At 33.5% G+C, this 20380-nt stretch overlaps 1 protein-coding gene and 1 long non-coding RNA gene across 2 annotated transcripts; both read right to left on the reverse strand.

Moving 5' to 3' along the window:
- Nucleotides 1-663: 663 nt before the first annotated feature.
- LOC136272278 (uncharacterized) lies at nt 664-2178 on the reverse strand. Its single transcript, XR_010710234.1, has 3 exons — nt 2126-2178; nt 987-1061; nt 664-759 (listed from the first exon to the last, which is right to left on the reverse strand). It is a non-coding gene; the product is annotated as an uncharacterized lncRNA (long non-coding RNA).
- Nucleotides 2179-11583: 9405 nt separating this feature from the next.
- On the reverse strand, nt 11584-19135 carry LOC105331147 (heat shock 70 kDa protein 12A-like). Its single transcript, XM_034446336.2, has 4 exons — nt 18748-19135; nt 17778-18002; nt 15798-15954; nt 11584-14897 (listed from the first exon to the last, which is right to left on the reverse strand). The coding sequence occupies exons 1-4, from the start codon at nt 19072-19074 to the stop codon at nt 13762-13764; spliced, it is 1845 nt and encodes a 614-aa protein (XP_034302227.2). The 5' UTR covers nt 19075-19135; the 3' UTR covers nt 11584-13761.
- Between the last annotated feature and the right edge of the window lie 1245 nt (nt 19136-20380).

Consider the following 20380-nt stretch of genomic DNA (forward strand, 5'->3'; position numbering starts at 1 on the left):
TAATATTCTAGCTTTAAAATTTGACTTTTTCCTATACTATTACTTATTAGGTTTGTTACTGACTGTTTAAAGAAATTTGTGGGGTCGGTAAAGTCCATAGAAGGCGAGGCGACCCCACAAATTTCTTTAAACAGTCAGTAACAAACCTAATAAGTGTTTTGTTTTGTCGAGGACCTAAAGTTTGATATGTAAACAAACGTTTGTGTAAAAAATCAGTTCAAATAACGTAACGTCCGCCATGTTGCCCTATAAATTTTGACGCTTGCCTTGTAAAGAAATTTGTAAGGCAGCCACGTGACGCGTTTCATCCAATGACGTCGCGACATTCTAGTCCGAGGCAAAACAAATGTATTTTATAAAGAGCTCTTCTTAAAGAGATTAAAATAGTTTTAAAATGGCCACAACCATTTTTCCCTCTTAAGGTACTGTATATCTGGAAATTTTTGCAATGATATATTCTAAACTTTTTCAATAAATAAGTAGAAATTATAACTGGTATTGTTAGCTATAAGAAACTTTTTAAGTTGCAAAAAATTACTGAGGAAAATAAAAAATTGCACATTTTTCCAATTTTGGCAAATTTTGTACCAAGCAAAAAAAAAAAACCTGGATGTATGGTATGCTATGAAGTTTTTAAATCATTAACAACTACCAGTAGTTTACCTCAGTTGTTTGGTCAGATGTGCCATTCGTCATAATCTGGGGGTTTCCGGTTTGTGGTGTTTGTTGGTCAACTGTAGGAAGCTGGGGTTGAATATCCTAATAATTTTAGTAAAAAATTATAAAACCATTGAATTTGTTTAGACAAATAAAACAACTATGTGTAACAACTAAAAGAACAATTTAAAATGGCATGCACTGATTAATTTTTACCAAAAATGCTAACAGATACGATGGTTAATTCTTGCCCCAAGTAAGGGATTATTTATGGCCATTATGATATTATAAGCTATTCTCATACATGTATATACAGCACAAATACTCACTGAAAAAGAAAAGTAATTATGCTCCATCCCTGTATACATGCATGAGCTTGACATAATCAAGCTCAGTATGTATGCCTATAAAAGTAAAGAAAATATCAATAAATAAATTTTAATTTTAAACTGTATGTGCCTTTATGAATATTAACTAAGAGTTTATTTTAAAAAATGTAAATGCAGAGGATGATTATCAATATTGCTACTGTGAAATGTACAGACCTACACATCTGTATGATGAACTCATTTCACAGATTGAGAGTAATGTGCATTATTGCATAACAGCAATTTTATATAACAAGTTGTTTTATTATGTAAAGACAATTTAAAGATATATATAGTATCAGAATTTTATAATATTGTTGCAACACATCATTTTCACGTCGCCATGGATCCAGGCTTACTGCTGGACACAGGACACCTGACATTGTGAAAATGCATATATGACAACAAATTATCTGCAAGTATGGTTTCAAAATAAACCAAATACCACTTATGAGGAATACATTTGGAATGCAAATATATCTATAATACATGTGTGTATGTGAACTTCCGAACTGTTGTGGGTATGAATAACAGTGCATGCAGTGTCTGGTATATTATCCATATTTTGTGTATATGTATCTTTCATTGATAGACATTCACTGTAACCTTAGAGCAATCATACACATGTATACATGCAAGGGCCCTTAATTCGTATCATTAACCTGAATCTCTTTAATATAAACGAAATTTGCCTTACAATAAACAGGAAACAAAAAGCCCCCCCCCCCCCCCTTTTACTGAAATCAAAGAGCCCCGCCCACTTTACTTATATCGATATGCACAGTACCTTGTTTATTTGTTTGTTTTGCTTTTATCAAAAGATATAAATACAGATACCAACAAACAATACCATAATGATTTTGTTCATCATCATTCATGATATTCTACCACATGCGTTTAAAAGAATCTCTCATTTTAATTGCGATTACATACTTCAGCTTCAGAGTTCAGTCTACATTACAAGTGTGTGATATATTACAAGCAATATAAGAACTTTCTAAACCTAAAATGATCGATTAACATTAACTGTTACCTCTTTCACTTATTTATGTCATTTTGATTGCAATCTCATAGTTTATAAATATAAAATTCACACTTACAAGGATAATGATTGAAGTTGTGCAGCTCATCTTCGCCATTGCTCAGAATGAATGATAACCCCATGACGTCAGGGGTCAGCGATATGTAAATATTGATATTTAAGTTTATGATTGAAGTATACTAAGTTAATTAGTTGAAATATTTATAATTTACCTTTATAAACAAAATGAATTAATACACGGTAAATAATAACAAGATATAAAAACATTTTCATTCATAGTGATTATTTTATTCATTTTTGCCGCCAGCAGTCACTTAGCAATCCGGAAAATTAAAGTTGCCCGGATACGGCTTCGTCAATAAAAAATATCCGTGACTTCCTCGTCTGTTCATCTGCCCCTGTGACACATTCAAATAAAAATATTAAGATCAGGGGACTGAAATTTTAGATACTGAATAAAGTATTCATATTTATTACCGCGGCATTTATATGAACTAAATTGATAAACAATGAAAGAAGAAATTTTAAAAAAAGTTCGGAATAACGTAACTCTCTTCGGCTATTTCCGAAGACAAAACGTGTACGTTTTACGTCTGAAACATGACGTCATAATGTAGACTGAGCACGCGACATTTAGTTATAGCGAGCGCAGCGAGGCGGCGCGAAGCGCCGCTCGCATAGCGAGCTCCATAGACAACGTGTACGAACGGAGGAAATTCGAGTTGAAATCTGCACATTGTTCAAAGAAATTTTTATGAGGCCACGTGAAAACGTTCTACTATCCCAGTGATCCTTTGCGGTGCATAGCAACATGGTGGAACAGAAGCGTTTCTAAGGAAAATTCTTACCTGTAAATCGCATACATCATTTTCATTTAACAATAAAAAATCCTTTTAAAAACATTAAAGTAAACAACACATATGCTTACGTAAAAAACTGTACCTATGACGTCATTTCCTTCCCCCAATTTGTCCGACAATTTACGAAAACTGTCGAGCGCAAAAAGTTAAGTATGACGTCACAGTGATCTCGCTTTTTATATTCCCGCGATACATTTAGAGGTGGATCAAGCATCTGTACTGAATGTAACGTGTAGGATGTACTCAGTAGGGAGTCACTAATACTGATACTGCGCTCGCTATTAACGGTGACTCTTTGGCTGATTAGTTTTGTTTCGATTTTTTTTTGCTCAGTAAATACACAAGCTAGTTCCATGCTAAATTTATTGTCGTATTGATCCAATCATTGTATACGTTAGGTAGGTGACAAAAAATTATCAAAAAAGAAAAGTCTAATCGTTATTAGATCTACGTGTAGCCACGTCATTTTGTAATTAATAAATAATAGAAAAAATTTAACTGTTAAAATATCTACATGTATTTGTTATAGTTGCATTATTATGTTGTCAAACCTTTCAATAATATTGGATATCACACACTAAAAAGAGGGGGGGGGGGGGCACATATGTCTACAAGGCTTATATAGCGTACAAAAATTAAAAAGATTAAAAACAAAATTGATGTCACAGAGGAAAATAATTAAAACACCGGTAACAACAAGGAACAAAATGAGAAATAACACAGACATACAATTTATTGATTTAATGATCATTATTAAAAGGTAAAGAAGAGATAAAAAAAAACCGGTTTTGTGTTTATCAAAATATTTTAATAAGTCTGTTTAACATGTTATTAATGCTCAGTGGTAGTTTTTTGTTTAAGTGTATAAGCCTAGGAAGGGACCATTGGAATAAAAGTTTGATATCTTCCGGTTCCTTGCGGTGGTAAAAGTTTTCGAGACAAAGCCAAAGTTTTTTGGTTTGGTTAAGTCCACGGGTTGCATTTAACAATGATGACAGATGTGTGGCTCCTTCTGCGCTCGCCCCAACGGTCACACCGTAAAACATATTATTTTGGCTAATGATTTGAGTAGGCAACCAGGCGGATCCTACTGTGTGCGTTTCAAATAAATTTTGTTTTACACAAAACAAACTGCACTGCGCTCGGTCCAACGGTCACACCGTTTACATATTATTACCGAGCGCAGCGAGAGGCTGGCAAAGCCCGCCTAGCGAGGATTAAGCGAGGATTAATGGTAACACGTATATATAAGAAAATCAGCGAAAATGAAAGTTAAATCAGGGGTACTAAGGCCAAAAAAAAAAATCTTCCAGCCCTGGGCGCCGCCATATTGGCAGCCATTTTGTTTTTAAAAAGTTAGTTCGATCATTGATTGACTGGTGCATATCGGTGTTTATTGCCCCTAAACTCGATTAAAATGTTCCAGTGTTTCAATAGAAGGTAATTTGAATTAAAAGAAACTAGACTTTGACCCGTGCACGCACGGGTTGACATTGCATATGATAACTGGCATTTACAAAAAAGATACATCGAAACACCGTATATTATTGACATTTGCATAACCAAACTTGAAGCCTACAATAATGTTTAGGCTATTAATTTCACTACACTCTGCTGAGTTGGAATAATCTAACTGTGTCTCGGGAAAGGCCTTCACCACAGTTAAAATGCCTCCCATATTCCCGTAATGTAGCAGAAAATTGCAGAATCGCTCCAAAACGATTTTGGAGAAAATAGAGACAAAGATAACATTTTATTTATGTCTTTGGAGAAAATTAATAAAGTTGCATTGAAAATAACAGTCAAATTGTTCACAACAAACCATGTTGAAGCTGTAAATACCTTTCTTTAAAAACTTTAATTCTAAAATTGCAGAATTTAACATATTTCAACAACGTTTTTTACACACTATGTTGACATTCGAAACTCTCGGGATTTTTTAATAAATGCACTGTGTAAGAGTTATCTCCCGTGTTTTCTTTGATGAACAGAAAAATTTCCAATGAAAATTAACACGCATTTGTTTTATCGTATCCAAGTTTACCCATGCAAATGTGATATTGTGGAAACATAAAATAAAGAGCCTCCCGTGGTTTAGTGTGAATGTAATGCGCATGCGCAAGATTGTAAAATCCAAAACATTCAGATGATTTCCGGAATTTTTTGAAGAATTTTCGTTGATTATAATTAACGAAGCTTGATTGAGAAAAAATAAAAACAAATTGGTTAATCTTCAAGTACCAATGATGTTTAAAATATATAAAACAAAAGACAGTACTCTTCCGATTTATCGGTATTAAAGCTTGAAAATTCGAGTCTATTATTTTAATATAGTAGTATAGATAAAAGAGGACACCAGATAACTTTCAATAGTGCTTCAATAATAAAAACACGACTAGTTCTATGTATGTCTTATCAAATCATCAGATGGAAAGTAAAAAACATCAACATCCAAGGAACTGATCTTTTAGATACTGAATAAAGTATTCAATTTTATTACCGCGGCATTTATATGAATTTAATTGATAAACAATGAAAGAAGAAATAAAAAAAAGTTCAGAATAACATAACTGTCTTCGGCCATTTCCGAAGACGAAACGTATACGTTCTACGTCTGAAACATGACGTCATAATGTAGACTGAGCATGCGACGTTTAGTTAAACTTTGGCTATTGATTTGAGTTGGCAGCCAGGCGGATCAGGGGATTTATTCACAAAAAATCGTACGTTTAATCGTAGACGTAAGTTTGACGTAAGATTTTTTCGTCAGATTTTTCTTATTCACAAAATGTCGTACGTGTGACGTTAAGTAAAAAAAACAGTCGTAAGTTTACGTCTACTACTGGTTTGACGTAAGTCTATGATTGATATGTTTATAGTTGAGTTATGGCAGTTCTACCTTTTTTTGTCATAAGCAAAATTAAGAGAAGAAATTCCTATTTGATAACGCGCTATGGTTTGCCATGAAAAAACAGTGCCGGAGATCCTTTTGTATCCGTATTGCAAAATATGTTAATGGTGGTTGAAATTTATATTTTTTAAATCTTATTTGAAGCTCATTTATAATCATTTAAGTATATAATCCAAAATCACCATTAAAAACCTTACACATATTGGAAAAGATATATGTTACGCGACAGCAATGCCGGTGTAACGACGAAAAGTGACCCCCATAGAATATTGACCGGGGGTCATTTTTCTACGTAGAAAAATGACCCACCTCTTTGTAGAATACTTGGATTACATCATAGGAATTATGGCCTGTGGGTCATTATTCTCCGTAAGAGTTGTAGAAAAATGATCGTGTACATATCTTAAAATATAAATATGGACATAAATGTATGATAAGTAGCTTAAACTGTAGTATTGTTACAATGCTGCGCTCTCATTTTGGAAGCGCTAGACAAATATTTTCATAAATTATTGAGTTCTTTTGTATTGTGAACACTTAAAAGTTTAGCTAGCTTAAAAACACTTGGTTTTTAGTAATAAAAACTCTTTATATATTTCTTTCGTAATTCAGCGTAAAAAGGACATATGAGTATAAAGTGGAACTCATCTTCTAAATCTTTTTTATTACAATGATTGCAAAATAACTTGTTTCAACGATGCGTTAATCGTTACCTTTTGATTCGAATTAAGCACGTGTTGTTTGTATAGGTAACGATTAACGCATCGTTGAAACAAGTTATTTTGGAAACAAGTTTTCTCCTATGGGGGAAACTTTGATATAAGAATTTGAACAAAGCAAATCAGTTTGCGACCTTTCGTGTTTGTTGGAATACACTAATTGGTCTCTGCAATTATTTTTTTCTCAAGGAGAAACTTTTTGATGTTGTTTTTAAGCGAGGTCAAAATTTGATGGGGCCAGTTTTCAACGTGTGGGGGTCGTAGATCTACAGGTCTGGAATGGTTTTCTACTGTAGAAAAAGGACCCTACTTGTCGTAGAATACTGACCCTTGGTAAGTTTTCTCCGTAGACATTTGACCCCCGGGTCAGTATTCTACAGGGTCACTTTTCGTCGTTACACCGGGTATATCGAATCAGTATTAGTTAAAACTACGAAAATTATTTGATACTATAGGCGTTTTCTTTTATTCCTACAAATGCATTAAATCAGTCAAACAGTAGTCATATGCATACACACTAATTAGATATCAGTATGTAATGTAATCAGCGTACTACATATCATGCATGGATCGCGAGGGGGGGGGGGGGGGGGGTCCGTCTGGTCCCCCTAAAAAATTCAATTATTTAAGGTAGACCCAGTCTTTCTTTGAAACAACTTTTAAACTTATTAAAAAGACCGAAATATTTATACCTTTGCACGTTTGTTTTCCGATTGTGAGCTTCAGCTCACAACAAGGTCCAAATATTCAACCGCCAAATATTAATACAATGAAGCATGATCTCAAGAGTTATTAGATTATGCACAAAAATTCATCATGTTAGGTCATATTTTTAATAAAAATCTAATGATAGTCATGAACTAAATAACTTCTTATTTACTTTTCTACAGAAAAAATATGAAAGAAATATTACATTTATTCTTCAGGCGACCTTTAAAAAATTAACAATATCGAAAGGAAAATTATCAATGGACAACCCGACGTGGGTAATAAGTAGTAGTTACCCCATATAATATTGTTGGTTATGTGCAGATACCCGATGGGCGTGGTCTTTATGACACGAGGGAGCGTAGCTCCCGAGTGTCGTTATGACCACGCCCATCGGGTATCTGTACATAATCAACAATATTATATGGGGTAAGTTACTTGTACCATAGTTTACGATTATTCAGTATATCTTATTATTATAGTTATATTGGGAGTGCACTTGCCTCTAAACAATACGGTGCCATTGCGCTTGTCTTTTTATAAGTACAATATGTACTTAGTGAATTTCAAAAATGACTTTCTATCCCCGACAAAGATTAATTATTCTTCATTTTAAAAAAAATAATTCATAGTTTTAATGAATAGATCGACATTTCATTGTTATATTTTTATTTCATATTCATTCATTTTCCGACCTATAGTATTGATATTTGCTTCAAAGAATAAAATCTTTTAAGACAATTTCATATGTACGAACCCTACATGCTTTTGTCTAAACAATTGAAATCAAATTTAAATTGATGAATGTAATTAGTTTTTCAAATTCTTATTTGATACTCTGTATCAATGTATGTTTTTTAAAAGTGGCTGAAAAATCATGTACATATATATTTTGAACAAAATCAATCAATAAGCAAAAAAGATTATTTGAGAAATGTATGTCGCGAAACCGTGAGTGGTTAATGTCAAATTCGATTGGCTACCGCTATCCACTCTGTTCACAAAACAAGTTTTCTACTCAAACACTTTCCTATCACGTGATTGACTTTCTATAAAACCTTTAAACAGGATACTTCTAGTTTATTTAACACGCGTTTCTCTACTTGTCCGCACACAAGGAGAGGAATATTAAAATAGAGTCTTTCTGACAAAGCCATTGCCGAAATTGTTTTGTCTCGAGCTAAAATTGAGATTTATTCGACGAACTAAGTTAGTCGAGTCATTTATCTGGAGGAACCTCTTACTGTGGAGTATTATGGATGCGCTAAAAACAACTTTGTTGATGTTGTTTTTACTCGAGATAGTGGGCGGAGTTAAAAAAAAAAGTGTGGGGTATGTACATATAACCCGCACTTTTAACAATAGAAAACTCGCCAAGCTATGGTAAAACACTTACTAGTAACTTTATTACCGCCGAAACAGACAAAATAAACCAGCATATTTAGAATGTACATGTAGCGATAAACTCTCCGTGTTTTTGACAGTATTTTAAAAATGTCACGTCTTATTACAAACAAATTCTGCAGTAGATTTTTTGGAAGTTAAAAACATGACATAAATTTCATACAGAACTAAGATTTTCTCACATGCGTCTGACGTTCAAAATTTTTCTTTTCACAACAAAATTAATCCCAGGAATATAATAACACTATTATAATACAGGGAAATATTTTATTATAATACATAAGAAATATTTTTAACGTCAGGCAAATGTGGATTTTCTTTCTTTCGGTAATTGTAAACATATATAATTTCATTAGAATAGGCGTATGAAAAGAAAAGATATATGCCTGTGCTCAAAGGCGCTAAAAAAGTTCCGCGAATGTAAATGAGCGAAAATACAGCGTGACGTCATTTTTCCACAATGCCCACTGCGCATGAGCATTGTCGGTAACTAAGAACTAAGACGCACTTACGACTGTAACAGACGTACGACAACGTTATTATCTTACGACAGCTTTTGTGAATAGCACCATAAACGTAAACATACGTTTGTCGTAAGTTTAGAGTGTAATCGTAGACGTACGATTTTTTGTGAATAGATCCCCAGGACTACTGTGTGCGTTTCAAATAAATTTTGTTCTACAAAAATCAAATTGCACTGTGTTAAATCTGCGCTTGGTCCAACGGTCACAACGTTTACATATTATATACTGTAGAATAATATAAATATTTCATATTTATGATTAAGAAGGAAAGGAAGAAATTTTAGATTTGTAAATATGTGTGAAAGTACCCGGTTCCCCATCTAAATATTTCCATGTTCTGGTTAGTTAACAGTCTCAAAAATGGGTGATATTCACTTTCTACATGTACGTATCTTATGGACTTTTCATTGGCAAATTTATAAAATTACTTGACTACTTTCCTCTCCATTTCTTGGTACATGTACATGTACGAATAGCCATATATAATATACTGAACTATAGCTCATGCTCAATTTTGAAGTGTAGCAATGTTTCTTTGTTAGAGATTTAATCGTCGAATTACATACCCAAGTTTGTGACTTCACTATTGACATTAATGAGTTTTGATGTATTCACATATACTGAGACACTGTATCGCTAGCTCCAGTTTTTTCTGATTATCAACGTAAATATGTTTTGTTCCTGCACTTCCTCCTTATACTTCATACATGAATTTTTAAAGCCATAGAATCAAACGATGTCTTTATCTTTTTCTAGTTAGTTATATAGTGTAATTAAGTTATGGCATCAAATGACTATTCATCTGATAACTCCCAAAATTACAGATAACTCCCAAAATTACAAAGTCACTGCCCCTTATGTAGGAAATGCTTGTTATCGCTACTCCTCTGAAACCATAAGAGATAGAGTTTTGAAACAATGTCTTTAGTTCACCTAGAAGCTTCTTAAATCTATATATTCCGAAGGGGCCGATGCTCCCTTCTAGCATTTTAGGCCGTTGAAAGTTTTTAAAGTTCAATGAAAGCAACTTTTAAACAATTCATCATAAAGAAATCGGACCACCTGGGATAAAAGCGTCTACCTTGGCGGGTCAAAATGATTCAAAGGTCAAAGTCATTCAAAAAATTATGTACGAGGGTTGTAAGAAAAGTTCGCGGACAAAGTCATTTACTGCAAAATAATTGTGTTCTTTGTAGGATGACATATGTTTTATTAAATGACTACCAACTGATAATAAGTATTCAAATCAAAGTACTGAAGTACTGACGGGAGTTGATTTTATCGATTGTTATTTATTTTAAAATCAACGATATGTTATTTAGCATGGCAAGTAAATTCCTATAAGTATTTGAATTACGCACATATGAATCCTACAAGAATTTCGTGAAAATCCAATATCAATCATGTTGTGTAATATTCAAAGAATTATTCCATCAAACTATGTATTAGTTATGGAAATAGTTATGAGAAATTGTATGGATCCAAGCAAAATTGAACTCTACTCTCGTTCAACCAGACTCTCAGCTGTATCCGTTAATCTCCGACAAGCAAGAGAGACTTTATGCTTGTCGGAGATTTACGGCGACAGCCGAACGTCTAGTTGAACGAGACTATATTGAACTCGGCGTAGGAATACATAAAATGTACGACTTCAAAAAATATCTAAATTGTTCGTACCATTTAAAGTCTGACTATTTACAAGGTATCTATAAATAAGTTTCCTTGAAGAACAATGCTTAAGAACTCATTACATCGAATTTATTGATTAGAACTAAACGTTGTCAGCGGTGTTAATTTGTGCTTAGGTCCAAACACTGTTTCACTTTCGGTTTGCCTGAGTAACTGCATAGGAGAGTTGATTAAATTCAACTCCCAAAAATCATACGATTTTGAAGTTTTTTTTTAAAAGATACCGCTATTTTTACTTTGCATGAATTGGATTTATGGAGCATCATTTCATATTTCTATTATTACGTCAGTTGGCGTCAAACTACTGAAATGCAATCCACAAGTACAACACCTTTCAGTTCCATACAATTTTCATGTCATTAACTTATGTATAAATTGCACGTTCATATAGCATTATAGCATGAGGTGATAATTTTGGTCGGGCACGGTCAAGTCCAATAAAGCCCGAAGGACTTTATGATAGATTGGATTACGCCCCGGCCGATATTATCTTCTTATAATATTCACAGATTGGTTCCTTATTACTTATATTAATATGAATTTATTGCCCTGTATAGCACAAAAACGATTCGTAGTGTTATTACAGACAAAGACACCGAAAATGTATATATTCTTAGATATACTCCAGTTTTTATTCCATTAATGTTAGTAAATGTTTTCATAGAACTTTTTTAAAATAAAAGTTGTCACAAAAAGTCATAATTCAAGAAATATGGGTATTTATTTTATAAACATTTTCTTCTTTTGATATTGCCATGTAAATAAGCCGATGTTAATTAATTAAATGTCAGTTAATTAGTTAAATCAGAAAACTGTACAAATGTTGAACTCTAAATATCACAATAGATAGGAAATATCAGAATTGTATGATCATCATACAACAGACTTAGATTTCCCGTCATAGCATATGATTTAATATATATCATTTATACTCTGTCCCAAGATATTCTGGATTCACATTTGGCTTAATTGCTTGATATTTATAAATACATCAGGATTCAAACGATGTTCATTCAAAAGTATGAAAAATTTCCAAGATTTCTCAATCAAAACGCCCCTGTTAGCTTATCAGGTTTCAATACAATGCTAAAAAATGTGATGTCTACGGAGATTTTGTATTGCAGCAAGCCCCGATGATAACGTTGAAATATTGCGCGATGTATTCCGGGTGTATTCCGAATGGAGAAAAGATGTAAACATTCCCCATTATAAATCTCCGTAGGGAATCTGTTTTCGTTCCTGTGAATTTTTTCCGAGTGAAAGATGATAATGTGTCAATGAAATTATCTTGGAAAATATCCCTTTCAACTATTTCAATTGCACTTCGTTCACAGGTAAGTGTATCTATAGTACTATATTAAAATAATAGACTCGAATGTTTTATCTTTAATACCGAGAAATCGAAAGAATACTGTCTTTTGTTTTATATATTTTAAACATCGTTGGTACTTGAAGATTACCAATTTGTTTTTATTTTTTATCAGTTAAGCTTCGCTAATTAATAATCAACGAATATTCCTCGAAAAATCCCGGAATTCACCTGGATTTTTTGAATTTTACAATCTTGCGCTTGCGCAATACATTCATGCTTGCGGGATCTTTTGTTTATGTTTCCACAATATCACATCTGTATGAATAAAACTCAAAAATAATAATACAAATACGGGTAAATTTCCATTGGACTTTTGCTATATATTCTGTTCATATATATTAATGATTTCTTATGAGAGAAAGTATAAAACAACAAATATACATTTCAACGAAGTACCTACTTTTGTCTTCGTGATGACAAAAAATATTTGATTACATGCAAAAAAGTTACATTATATTTGGTAGGAGAGTGAAGATAGAATATGTCTTATCGTAAAAATAAATAATGTCCTACGGACGCAGTTTTACAAAGAAAATACGAGTATGTTCGTGAAAAGGTGTTGGATTCTTCCATTCTATGGATTAAAATTTTTAGCTGAAAGGTATTTGCAGTCTCAAAAAGGTTTGTTGTGATGAATTTGACTGTTATTTTTTAAGGCAACTTCATTAACTTTCTCCAAAATCGTTCCGGAGCGATTCTGCAATTTTCCGCTAAATTACGGGTATAAGGGAGGCATTCTAACTGTGGTGAGGGCCTTTACCGAGACACAGTTAGATTATTCAAACTAATGAAAGTGTAGTGAAATTAAAAGCATTATTGTAGGCTTATAGCCTTGTTATGTAAATGTCAATAATAAGGTGTGTCGATGTACCTATTTCGTAAATGTCTGATATGCAATGTCAACCCGTGCACGCACGGGTCAAAGTCTAGTTTTTATTAAAAATCGTCCAAATGTGCAGCATAAATATCTTTGGACAGACTATAACATTTATTGTATCAAATCATAAATTAATATCATATTAAATGATTTGATTCAATTTTGTATTATATGATAAATTGTATATCAATATATTTTATAATATCATGCATGTACCATGTTATTCTATCTTCGTTAACTTTTTCAAAAGATTACACTAAATAAAGTGTTTTCATCATCCATCCGCTACAAACCACGAGAGAGGTGATGCAGATGCAGTCCTTAGGTTGTAAAACATAAAATGTTGATCCAATAATAGCACCTGGTTTCTTTCATGCATAAAATGTCAGCGTATGATGATACAATGTTTATAGAACGCAACGTCTCTCACTCGAGATTTTACATGAGCAAACCGTCAATTTGAGATTTGAGGTAATGTCTTATTTTACAAGGATTTATAGTTTGGAATAAATATATCTAAATGAACAACAAGTATAGATGATGGCCTTTAGAAACAAGAAGCAAGAATTAGTATTTATAGAGGTAATAAAAGTTATGTTTAAAATTTTCCTGGAGCTAACCACGTACAGACTATCGAAGTTCAATGCGATTGATTGGCAGGTGAATTTCTGGGGAGAGAAGATCAAAAATGCTTTCGTGTTCCTCGTTCGTTCTACAATTATACGCAGTTACCTTGATATATGTCTCACCGAAAATGATCGATTCCTCGATTTCTGCGTTTGTCTGACGTTCGTATTTTGTTAGTGGGACTGCAAGAGTCCCCAATTTTACACAACCTGGGTCATCAACGTACTTTGGATCTTTCTGATTTGATACGAAAACGCCACACTCCAGCACATTTTCGCTTTGTTCGAGTGGTTTAAAAATTTGAGACTTTTTAGAACCTGGTGCGATTGGATCTCCTTTGGTAACAATTTTCAAGAATACGTCGCGACATCTTTCTTCTCCATTCACCATTTTCTTTCTGTCTGAAGAATATTTGGATTTGTCAAATTTTGGCCAAATTTGGATCCCGTAAGTAAATCTTGCAACTCGGCGCGATATCATGTCTTTGCAGTGACCAAAATACACAGCTCCTTTTAAGACTGCAAGGCTTGCTTCACATGGAAACACTAAACGTTTGGTGTTTCCAAATTGGCGCTTGAGTCGCTCTCGCACTAACTCGCATTCAGAAAAGCCCCCAACAAACAACATTGTTTTAACATCTGAAACGAGTTTATCTGTAAACATTTTTGACAAATGATCGATGAGTTCATTTGTTGTGGGACTAAAAAAATTTTCAAAACTTGGACTGGGCAAAACCAGCCTCCCTACTTCACAACATATACCCGTTTCACGATATTTTGATTCTCCTAAACACGTTTTCAACACTTCAAAGTTCTTTCCCTTTATCTGCATTTGATTTTTTGCTATTTCAATTATTACAACTGGAATATTTAAACGTATTTTATCGGTGGTCTTGGTCTTGGATCTTAAAGGTTCTCTCTTTTTGACTTCAAAGTTTTGCCAGAATTCAAAATAGTCTACGGCATTAACTGGATCAGTTTTGAATATTTTTAGCACATTTTCTCCAAAGATATCCTCCAAGAACTGTCTATAAGCTTTATCAATATTGGTTCCACCCCATTCTCCACCACTGGCTGGAACAATTTCTGCTAAAGTATTGTTCTCTTGTAGTTGATGTACTGTTATATCTGCTGTGCCGCCTAAAAAACCGATTAAAACATTTTTCTTACCATATCTTTACTTGCCATAGGCGTTTTCAAATGTGGTCGTTTTAGTAAATGAAAAAAAAAACATTTTTCATAAATTTTTTAAAAAATTTTTACTCGGCGTTTGTTTAACTTTTAAAATAAAACTATACTTTAAGTATTAATATATTTTAATTGCAGTCGGTACAAGAGATCATTAAATTGGCTAGCCAATGTATAAGCCGCATTTTTTTTTATAATTTTGTTTTAATGCAAAAACCTTTTTTATGACAATCCGCAAGCAACTTTAACCTATAAAATTACTGAGATGTCAGAAATGTTATCATCAGAAAGATTTTTCTCTATATCAAATGTTTGTACCGGAGGACAATAATTTAAGTTACAGTGTATTTAAGATCGACATATTCTAAGATAATCATTAATCAATTAAGATAAGACAGTTTTATGAAATAGCTATGATGAGATCTGATGTCAAATGTTGGTCTTAAAACAGATCTTGGTCATAAGATAGTTTTGTAAAACGACCCCATGAATTTTCTTGTCAAAGTTTCGTACATTCATTGAGCTTCCGATAACATATTTGTATGTTAAATTTTTTTAAAACATATTTGCGGATACAAGCATCCTTTACTTATGGTTATTTGCCATGTTGTTTCGTTTAAACATATTCATATGACATATAATACATTTACCAAACAGACTGTATGATTTTTTAATGTCGTCATATACAAGTTTGTGTGTGTATTTATACAACGTATCCCTAACTGTTGACAGGAATAGTGGGTTCATTTCTGGTATCTCAAGACAATGTTAAAAAAAAAAAACCATGTTGAAATTAATTTACTTTTGCAGAACGAGTCAGTGAATAATACTAGTATTGGTATAAACATTTACCTCCGAGGTCCACCACCATATATTTCACACCTGACTTTCTTGTAAAGCTGTCTGTTCTGTTGTTTTCCTGGATTTCATCTAAATTCATTAAATGACAGTAAATCGAGGCTGCTTCAGGCTCTAGAGCTATATCAAGCTGATTGTCGGGTATCCCCGCCTTTATGAAAAATCAAGAATTCAAAATTTTAAAAAATGGTCTCGTTAAACAAAAATTATTCATAGAGTTCTTCTGATTTGCAGTTTTTGATTGATTTTTTATTTAAGCAGTGAATCATTATTTTTGATAGATATTGTCCTATAACTGAATTCTTTGTTATGTTGAACAAAGCTCTGGTCGTTTTGAATGTTAAAACAATTAAAGCTTTAGACCTAAAATGACTGTGACAAACGCTAGGATCTGTTCGTTTATGTTCAAAACGAATTCGTAGGGAGAAAAAAAAACTGCTTAAAAAAGAACTTTTACCGGACATGGTATATTAAACCAATGTAAACAAAAACATGACACGCCTTGATTACATAACAAAGAATTGTGACCTCTGTATCTTGCTTATAACTCTACGACTAAATTTTGATTGATCACTAAAGCACTGTAAACAATAGCAAAAGATGTTTGTGAAACACTTCTGCCCCCTTCCTGAAACATTTACATTATGGGCAGTATGCATGGTATACAATTATTGGTTCCTAGATATGATAAATTTGCATACCAAATTTCATTTCTGCGAAGAGTGCAAATATATGGATTATAGAAGTCCAAGGGGCAAAACTGTCAAAAATTGCTCGATCCTACCCAGACCAGAACTTCAGTGTAAATATCCCCTTGTGTTTGGAAATCTGCAATTCAATTTCCTATATTTACGTTCAATGATATTTCCCCTTATGTTTGCATTGGAAATCTGCGACGTTCAATTTTCTATGAATTCACTTTGCTAATTCATGCGCCATGCGCACAAATATAAATGTCTCCACGTGTTTTGACTTTTGAGTATATTTATTTTTGTAAGCTTAAATGAAACATTCAACCAGGGACGTATATACTAACCGTTAGTATATACGTCCCTGGTTCAACCTAACATAACCAATTCGATATGTTCTTCTGAAAAATAATCATTTAATTATATCTACACCTTAATTAAAAAGACTTTTCTCTACAAAGTTTCTGGCACTATATTTTTAGCTATGAAAGCGTACTAAATTAAAGTTAATATGGCCTTTCCATGTATATGTGTACGTTTCATATCTCTGCCTGAGAGTGTATATAATGGCTTTACAGCGACGATACACATATATTTCTCACACAAAACATCAGTATGAATGTAACTATAAGCATCGAATGCTCATCTTTGGATGCTGTCGGTCCATTGACACATCAAGCGGTGCAAACAAATTATCATACCACGCTAACGCGCTGTATTCAATTTGTCTGCACCGCATTGGTGTGTCATAGGACCGACGACATCCCAAAATAAGCATTCAATGCTTAAATGAATACACTAGATGCTAATTCATGCGCCATGAACACAAATATAAACGTCTTCACGTGTTTGAAGCATAATCATTTTTGTAAAATTATATGAAACATATGGTTGTTCGATGTATGTTACATATCCTCGACTGAGAACGTATATTGTGGCTTATCAGCGACAATACACAATTTCATATGAATTGAATGCCATTTGAATGTGGTCGGTCCTGTAACACACCAAGCGGTGCAGACAAATTCTTAATCGCGCGGTATTCAATTTGTCTGCACCGCTTGGTGTGTTACAGGACCGAAGACATCCAAAAATGAGCACTCAGTGCTTAAATGGACTTAGACACGATTTTAGATAAAAGTTTCATTTTTTTTTAATTTTAATGTATAAAATGGTTTACTGGCGCTTTTTTAACTATTGACCAAATTTTGAATGTAAGAAGTCAAGTTACAAGAGAGATACAGAGGTTAGAATTCATTACTTCGAAAATAAATTCGAAACTTACCGCTATAGCAGCTTCGCGCATAAACATTTTTGCTGTGTCGTCCCATATTGCTGGAACGGTTAAAACAAAGCTTATGTCAGTGACTTTCACTTCATCACCCAAATGACTCCTAAATATCTCAGCTAAAAGATGATCCTTTAAATATCGTATACTATAGGTGAAAACATCCATTGCCTTTACCTCCCGTCCATTTTCGGCGTTGCACTTTGTCTCTCTGTGAACTCTCTGCAACAAACGGTATTGCATACATGTACCCTATGTATTTTTTTCTAAGTGAAAAAATGTTGAAAATTGAAAAAACAATGTTCTTTTTATAAATATCTAATCGATGGTAAACATCTTCAATACTGATTAAGAAAATCTATTCCAAATAAATTGCAAAAAAACATGTATATAACAAAATTACGACCATCGTCATATCGCCTGGCTATTGAAACTGGTAGACAAAGAACCGTTTTAACAAGACCTTGGACTTTCAGTAGGATGTAACGACTAACGATGTCTTTTTCTTGCGCCAAAACAAGTTATAATGACGCTGGTTCCAAGCGAAATATACACCGATTGCGTAGTCTTCGCTAAAAAAGTCAGACAAATCCTGTTGATTTCAAAGAGCCATGGCTGAGTGGCCTACAATGAAATAGACAGGCCTACGTCACATTGCCGTTTGACTCAACTATCCAAAGTCCAAGCTCTTGTTAAAATGGTTCTAATAATACAAATAGAGAAAATAGGTTTTTCCACACTGAGGAACTAGTGTTGAAGATGAATTTCATTTTTTATTTGTTTGTCCTTTAAACAGAACATTGCGCGAATTATACATGAGGGAATATTATTAGTCAGTTTTCCGGGGAGGGGGAGGGGCACTATGGGGGGAAGAGCTGCTTTACACCACCGGTTCAACCCTATATTATTATACACATAATATACACACTATTACACAATATTACACCACCACAATATTTCTACAAACCTTGGTTAAACTTGATTTTAACATCATTTTAAATCGATGGAAAAAATAGTATTCCTTGCACGATCGACCCTCATCATCGTCGTTTTCAGCTATTTCTGCGTATGTTTTCTCCGCCTGATATCCAAATGAATTGAACGATTTGTCTGGATTTAACAGAAGAGCTGTTGGGGCTTTATGGGACGTCAATTGACCACCTTCCCACTTGTTCATAAAAACCTTTGCCCAGTTTGACTTGAATGAATACGCATATCCTGAATATGTTGTTCCAAAATCTATAGCAGCCACAATTAGTCGGGAAGACGTAGATTTCCTATTCTCCGTGGACATTGTAGATCATTAACATGTCGTACTTCCCTCACTTGCATCCTACTTTCGTTTCACCTGGAAAAAATACGGTAACCCTTTTCTGACGTATTTTTCAGCATTAGAAATGGTCTTTTTAAGAAGAGTATGTTTTAAATATGAAATAGAAGGTACTAGACAAATGTTTTACAAGATGTTAAATGAGAGGACATGCATGTGTCAATAAAGAATTCGAAGTTTCGATAAGTTTTACTTTTTTCTGTATTTAAACACTTAATTGTACTTCGATGGTAGATAGGCCATACTTTATCAGTTTATGTATTTGTCAGCGGGTACAAAAGTTTTCAATCAATATACGGATCTCAATATTCCGGTAATTGAGTGTTTCACTTGAGTCATGACACTCAAAGCTGAGTTTACTACATAATGGGAAGAAGAATGGTCAAGGCGTTGGCGCAGTATGCCAGAGGCCGTGGGTTCGAGTCCGGTTGAGACTTGAATTTTCACCACCTATTACATTTTGCGCACAAAAAAAGTCCACTGTCATTCCCTGCAGGAACACGACTTTTCCTTTACTCGTAGAATTCTTCTCGTTAATTCTACGGAGGGGGGGGGGGGTGTCTAATGTCACGGTGTTAGCAGGTGTGTGGCTGACTGTCAGTTAATGATATACTGAGTACGCGTTCAGTAGATAGCATTCCGGCTGAAGTTTGACTTTTCACCATCTGTTATGATTGCATTATTTTAATGACAAAAAAGTGATGAAAATAAATTACAATCACGTTCACCAAGGCACCCATCATATGCACGTATGACTGTGATGATCACCCCCCCCCCCCAAAAAAAAAATGAAAATATAAAATAAATACAAAACCAAAAGAATTGAAGAATTGAGAATGTTTGAATACTAATAAAAAAAAAAAAGACATTACTCCGATTCCATGAAAAAAAAAATTATTTGCCATGCATTGATTTTTTTATGAAGTTTAAAAAAAATTTCCAATGTCGAATATTATTTGAACGAATTAACTTAGTACCTCTGGTGGTACCTTGCAATTTTTTTCGTTCTTTGGTATAAAAATTAATAAGAAAAGAAGTAGAAATATGTCGCAAGATCCCATTTTGCAGCAGTTTATACAGGTAAAATAATATCGAGTGTTTCTAATCACTGAAACTTATCTTTTCGCTAGCATGTGCATGCAGTTCGAATTTACTTTAATTCATACGTATACCTACTGTTATCATGGTTATGTTAACAGAATCGAATCGGACACTGAAATTTCAAAAACCAAGTTCAAATACAAAATTTATTCTATAATTCATAGGAGTC

Source organism: Magallana gigas, chromosome 2 (genome assembly GCF_963853765.1).
Source record: "Magallana gigas chromosome 2, xbMagGiga1.1, whole genome shotgun sequence".
NCBI classification, from domain to species: Eukaryota; Metazoa; Mollusca; class Bivalvia; order Ostreida; family Ostreidae; genus Magallana; species Magallana gigas.

What these genes read in the sequence shown, in the direction of transcription:
- LOC105331147 (XM_034446336.2), bottom strand. Translation starts at nt 19,074, where the DNA reads ATGTCCACGGAGAATAGGAAATCTACGTCTTCCCGACTAATTGTGGCT. An exon ending in TAAAATCAAGTTTAACCAAG is followed by an intron (nt 18,003 to 18,747) that starts GTTTGTAGAAAT and finishes CGTTTGTTGCAG; the next exon opens with AGAGTTCACAGAGAGACAAA. An exon ending in TATGGTGGTGGACCTCGGAG is followed by an intron (nt 14,898 to 15,797) that starts GTAAATGTTTAT and finishes TCGGTTTTTTAG; the next exon opens with GCGGCACAGCAGATATAACA.